Source organism: Solanum dulcamara, chromosome 6, assembly GCF_947179165.1.
Source record: "Solanum dulcamara chromosome 6, daSolDulc1.2, whole genome shotgun sequence".
NCBI classification, from domain to species: domain Eukaryota; kingdom Viridiplantae; phylum Streptophyta; class Magnoliopsida; order Solanales; family Solanaceae; genus Solanum; species Solanum dulcamara.
The window spans coordinates 1138265-1144828 of record NC_077242.1 but is presented as its reverse complement, the minus strand read 5'-3'; the positions used below and the strand labels follow the sequence as shown (position 1 = coordinate 1144828).

At 28.2% G+C, this 6564-nt stretch overlaps 1 protein-coding gene and 1 non-coding gene across 2 annotated transcripts; one reads left to right on the top strand and one right to left on the bottom strand.

The window, feature by feature from the left end:
* Positions 1-626: 626 nt before the first annotated feature.
* Positions 627-6049, top strand: LOC129893379 (GDSL esterase/lipase At5g55050-like). Its single transcript, XM_055968895.1, has 5 exons — positions 627-908; positions 2782-2906; positions 3953-4189; positions 4704-4959; positions 5700-6049. The coding sequence occupies exons 1-5, from the start codon at positions 674-676 to the stop codon at positions 5918-5920; spliced, it is 1074 nt and encodes a 357-aa protein (XP_055824870.1). The 5' UTR covers positions 627-673; the 3' UTR covers positions 5921-6049.
* On the bottom strand, positions 3434-3506 carry TRNAF-GAA (transfer RNA phenylalanine (anticodon GAA)). The gene has a single exon. It is a non-coding gene; the product is annotated as a tRNA-Phe (tRNA).
* Positions 6050-6564: the final 515 nt, after the last annotated feature.

The following is a 6564-nucleotide window of genomic DNA, read 5'->3' as shown; positions in this document are numbered from 1 at the left end:
TCTTTAATTATCATAAGTATTTAGAAGAAACAATTAGTTGGACTTAAAGTCTTGTACTTTTAAAGCAGACAAATTATATTACAATAAATAGTGGCATTGACAAAACATGGACAAGATATATTTATATGGACAAGTTAAAGTCTCGCCGCTATAAAAATTTTCATTTTTGAGGCTCGAACATAAAATTTCTAATTAAAAATAAAAATATACAAATTAATTATTCAAGTAAAGTTTTAAAAAAGTTCATTTTACATATGTTGATGAATATTCTAGTGTATACGAAGCATCCTATATTCATGTAGAATCCAAAAAAGAGCCGCATCAACAAGAAGTGTAATATAAAGAATAGAGACAGTCTATCTTAATATAAGCATTAGTGGTTGACTAACTGCTTCCATGACTCAAATCACACAGAAACAAAAAAGGCAGCTCGGTTTTAAAAGGGCAATATTAAAGATATGTGGCCATAAAAAAAGCATATAATTTCTTATCACTCAAAAAAGTAATTTTAAAAAAATTCAACTCGTTCACACAATAACTTGTAGACTGGTTTTGCGTCTTTCTTCTCCTATCACCAAATTCATCTTTATAAATAGTGCCCATTTTCATCTAATTTTTTTCAGTATAATAGAAGAAATAGCCATAAATCTTTTTTTGACAAATTTATTCATCAATGGCTATTTCTTCTTTTTTGAGTTTCTTTTTTTTGCTCATATGTTATTTTAAACTATGTCAAGCACAATTAGTACCAGCAGCTTACATGTTTGGTGATTCTTTAATTGATGTTGGTAATAATAATTATTTACCTTCCATTATTAAAGCTAATTTTCCTTATAATGGTCGTGATTATCCTGGTGGAAAACCTACTGGAAGATTTTGCAATGGAAAAAACACTGCTGATTTTCTAGGTAAGCGCAATACCTCAATCTTCTTAATTAATTTCATGTATGCTCACTAAATAAAGAGCTATAACAGAAAAATCTATAAAATATTTTTTTTATCACATTAAATTAATTGAACTTGATTTGGCCGGTATTTAGTCTATTTCCATTTCCATGCATGATTGTTGCTATCCAAAATTTTGAGCAAATATTTTTTCTAGAAAAATAAGTTTAATAAAAGTTAAAAAAAATATTTTTTCTAATAAAAGTAGGAAAAAATATATTTCAAAATGACATTTCATATTGATTGTTTCTGCTTCATCTTTGACCCATACATCCCACCTCCATCTTCACATGTTTACCTAAATCATATGTACAAATTTATGGAATAATATTTTCTATTTACTTAACAAATTAACATAAGAAAATAAGTAAGAAAAAAAGAAAAAAAAATATTTTCCTCCCCAACCAAATACATCCTTATTGTATAAGCTAGCATTTTATATGCATACATTTTTGTGGTACCGCGTATTCGACTACAATGTCGAAATCATCTTAATTGTAAAATGGCACTATGTATCACTCCTAGTGGGGTACGTACTCTATAAATTGTGCATGAAAAGCCTACATAAAACTAAACAGGGGCGGAGTCATGGAGAGTCGAGGAGGTTTAAATTAAGTAAAAAAATATATTGTTTATACATAATTAAAATTACGTTTTATATATATATATATATAGTAATGTTAAATCTTGACCCTTTGACTTTTTTATGTATATATACCACTTCATATTTTGAATTATTTAATAAAAAATTTGGTTCCGCCACTAAAAACAAAGAAAGAAAAGAAAAGAAGAAAGGGTAAATATATATCACTAAATATATTATGTTTGTTTGGTAAGAAATTGACATAATGTATTATAAGTGTATTAAAATGTGTGATAAATGCATTATTCATGAATAAAACTTGTATTATACATGTTTTATAAATTATTCTCGGTAATATGTATTAAAACTGTATTATAAATTTATTATAAGTGTCTAGTGAAAAAATATTATTGCTATAAATTATAAATATTTTCTTAATATAGCATATCTATGTAAGTTTCCTATTATTTTTTTTGTGGTTAAAAAAATGATATATTTTTATATATAAAAGATTTTAAATTTTAAATTATCTTTAACAACATGCTTTTATACTCATAATTAGTAATTAGTAATAGCATGACATGATTAAGATCAAGCAAATTATATATTTTAAGGATATACTTATAATAATTCTTTAATTAAATAATATATAGTATCATTAAAATGAAACATGACACATGGATTATTCTTTTTTTAGAAATGGGGGATTAATTGCTTCTTGTATACAAGCACAATTGAGGCCACTATCAACTTGATGGTGGAGGATTGATTCTATTTTGAGTGATGGAGCAAACTTTTAACCTTTTTTTCCCTCTTTATTTGTATAATAAAATAATATCTCTTCATTAGTTTACTTTTTATTAACTGCGGTTTTCGTTGTTTAAAACTTTCAGTTACGTCTTATTTGTCGTTTTACTACTCTTCTTCTCTTTTATTTATAATTTTTTTATTTGTATTTTCTATATATATGTTTTACTTGAACTGAGAGTCTACCAAAAATAACATTTCTACCATCACAAAATTAGAATATAAGGCTATGTATACAAAAAATTATTACCGTATTTTCTTTATATATCCTTCCAAGACTTCACATGTTGAATTACACATAATTTGCTGAATTGTTGTTGTTGTTGCATCCACTATTTTAATGCTTTATTCATGTGGAATTATGGATACAAACTTCATTATTTGTTTGTTTATTATTTTTGTAATGTAACTAATTAAATTTGCTTGCATTTTTAATTGTTTGGCAGCTGAGAAATTAGGAATACCAACACCTCCCCCATACTTGTCTGACAAGAACAATCAGTTTCCAAAAGGTGTAAGCTTTGCTTCTGGTGGAGCTGGAATCCTCAGGACCACCAATGGTAACTTAATCGTAAGACATATATATATATCCATCTTACTTTTGGTATTTGTTTTGGGTTTTTTATCTAATCTGTATTCATGACGGATTGTGATATTTGATTAAAAATTAATAAATTTTATTTGTCTCATCACAATCTTTACTGATTCTTGAATATCTCTTGCATTTGTTTTTTACATTCCAGATAAGTACATGAAATTAAAGTAAATTTTTGGGGACACGTTGAATCAAGAATAAGCCTACGTAACCGTCCATCAAATCGCTTAATTAAAAATATATAGACGATGGAGATATAATTCATATTATAATCATGTATAACAAAACAAAGGTTTGGGAAGAGCTTGATAGGGTCGAGAAAGAGCGTAAACTCACATAAAAGTGGAATTTGGGAATTAGAAAAATTAGACAATGAATCCAACGGACTATTTATTTAAAGAAACCTCTTTTTTCATAAAATTTTTGTTAAATGAAAACAAAAAGTTGCATGAAGCTTAATTTGCATATTAGCCCACCAAAACTGAATTTAAAAAAGTTAAAAATGCGGTGAACGTGGATCGAACACGTGACCTTCAGATCTTCAGTCTGACGCTCTCCCAACTGAGCTATCCCCGCTTGATGTCTATTTGCGCCTGCGTCAGCTAAAAATAGGAAGGAAATTCCTTCGCAGATAAGAGCTAGTATTTTATTAAATTATCTTAACATATTGTGCCCCATTTTTTGTTTTTGTTTTGGGAAAGCAATTCATAAATACTTACAAGTACAATAGGAATATATACTGCTACAACAACACACGATAGGAATAAATGAATTTTATTTTTCATTGGATGAAGAAATTAATGTAAGAAATCGCTAGAATCTTTAAAAGCGGATTCAAAATTTATAATTATGGATTCTGAAGGTTATGAGATACAGTTTAATGAGCTTTTCCACAATATATAAAATTTAGACTAAATTAAGTTACTGAATTTTGTCGAACTATACTTCTTACGACTGAAAATCCTATAGCTTGATGATAAACATTCATGTAATTAACAATAATTTATTTTGTTTATTTGCAGAGCTTTGCACTTCATTTGTCTCGACAAGTGCAGTTTTTCTCAGTGGTGCAACAAAGATTGGTGAAGCAATTAGAAGCTGATGCTGGAATGAAGCAATTATCAAAGTCTCTATTTGCTGTTGTCATTGGAAGTAATGATATAATTAATTATTTTAAATCTGATTCCAAACTCCCAAAGACAAAATCACCCCAACAATATGTCGATGAAATGGTCTCTACTCTACAAGTCCAACTAAAGGTACATTTTCTACATCCTAGTTTACGGCTTCGGCCGAATCAAGTAACTTTAGTATAAAATTTGTGTTTATCTTAAGAAATTTCTGACATGCGGAATGAATGAATCAGATCTATAGAGAGAGTCAATCTGATTATTCCTTCCTGCTTTTTCTTCCTCTATTATTCTATTACGTGTTTTTATTATGTTTGTCTGAAATTTGATAAAATATTTTCCTTTCGTTCTTAAATATAAAGATCGTTATGAGTGTTGAAATTGATTTTTGTATGATGATAATGAAATCTGATTATAATTACATTTTGAAGGTGTGAAACATGTGGTTATATAATACATTAGATGTGTTCTAACATATAACTATTAGATTATTATACTAAAAAAGAATAATCAATAATCGATCACCTGGCTGATCAATCTTCTTGATCTTATCAGAGACTAAAGACACTCCCAATAGTCCTCTTTATATTTTATTTAATCTAACTGATTGAAAATCTTTCCTTTTTTTTTTTTTGAATTTCAGCAACTGTATGGTCTAGGTGCAAGAAAATTTGTGATGACAGGAGTAGGATCAGTTGGATGCATTCCATTACTAAGATTTCAAAGTGCAAATAATTCAAATGAATGTTTCCAACAAGCTAATTTTTGGGCAAACAAATATAACCAACAAGTTCAATCTATGCTACAAGGATTGAAGGCTGAGCTCATAGATATCAATTACTCATTCATCGACACATACAGTTTGTTGCTTGATATCATCCAGAGTCCAGCTACTTACGGTAAATTCCCGACTTCAATAACTTTTTTTTCTTATCTGCCACAGAGACGAATTCAAAATTTTAAATTTAGCGGATCGTGAAGTATTATCCATTATATTTTGTACAAGTATATGTTTTTCTAAAAATTTCAAGTATATACACAAATATAAACTTACAAAAAAGGCAAATTTAAAATATTGTCACATGTAATGATTTTAGTATAATAGATATTTGTACAATTTATCCCTTAGATATCGTAAAATTCCGATTTTGATCCTTGTGGCATTTCATTTAAACATATTTAACCTTAAATGAATAAATATGTGTGTTTTTTTCGGCCCTTTGCACGGAAAGTATACTATATTCAATTTTTTTATATAACTATATTACAATCAAACATGGAGTAACTTTATAAATTAATCACAGTAATACATAAGTAATTAAACAGTTAATTAATAGCTAATAATTTGTGAAGATTCACAAGCAGAAGAATAAGAAATACACAATGTGTTGCTTAATCAAATATTACAAGGACACAAATTCATAATTTCTCAATATTTCAGAGACTAAAATCGCAAAATTAAACTTCTCCATGTATTAATATAGTATCATATAGTCTATATCATCAAGTGTCGCTCTTTTGGTTATACATTTATTTCACAACGGATCGTTAATTAAATTTAAATGTTCGAATTTTCTTACAATTTTTTTTTCTTCTGTTCAAATTGTAATTAACCGTTATTTTATACATTTTTTTTCAGGTTTTAGTGAAGTGAAATCTGCTTGTTGTGGACTTGGAAGACTAAGAGCAAAATTACCTTGTACCCCAGTTGCCCTTTTCTGTTCCAATAGAAATAGCTATGTTTTTTGGGACAGATATCACCCAACTGAAGCTGCTGATCGTTTAATTGTCAACACTGCTTTTGATGGAATCAACAAATATGTTTTTCCACTAAATGTTAAGCAACTTATTGCCTTGTAATTTTGCATATTGAGCACGCAAAACACACACACAAAAAAAAGAAAACACACCAAGTTAAGTTTGTAGACAGGTTTTTGTCTCTATATGATATACGTACAACCATTGAATTATACTTTTTGTAGTAATCAATTTCTGCATTGGAGTATGGAGTTCAATAAATTTTAGTTAGGATCGAGCATCAAGGAATATAATGGGATAGATGAATGTTTATGTTCATAATCAAAGTTCTCGGATTCAAATATAAAGAATATAGAAATTCTTAATGTGAAATGCTTTCTGCGTTAATCATGTGCCCTACATGATGAGCATGGATCGAACACATTATATAAGAGTTAAGACTGTATTAGGTGATTTTCAAAAAGCAATGTTAAAATTAAAATAGGTAACTTTTGGCCTCGCTTGTTTGTGAGATAACTTCAAATTTAACAAATTTTGTCCTTCGCGCTTGATACGGGGTCAAAAATTTAAAATCATCCATTTTCAAGATTATTTGACATAATTTTCAATCTTAAAGATGGATGGTCTTGAACTTTTGATTTAGCTTGCCCATAGAAAAATATTAAGTTGAACAAGTTTTGACGTTTAACCACACGATGAATCAACAAACACATATCAATATAATCTTACAAATGAAATCTGAAGAA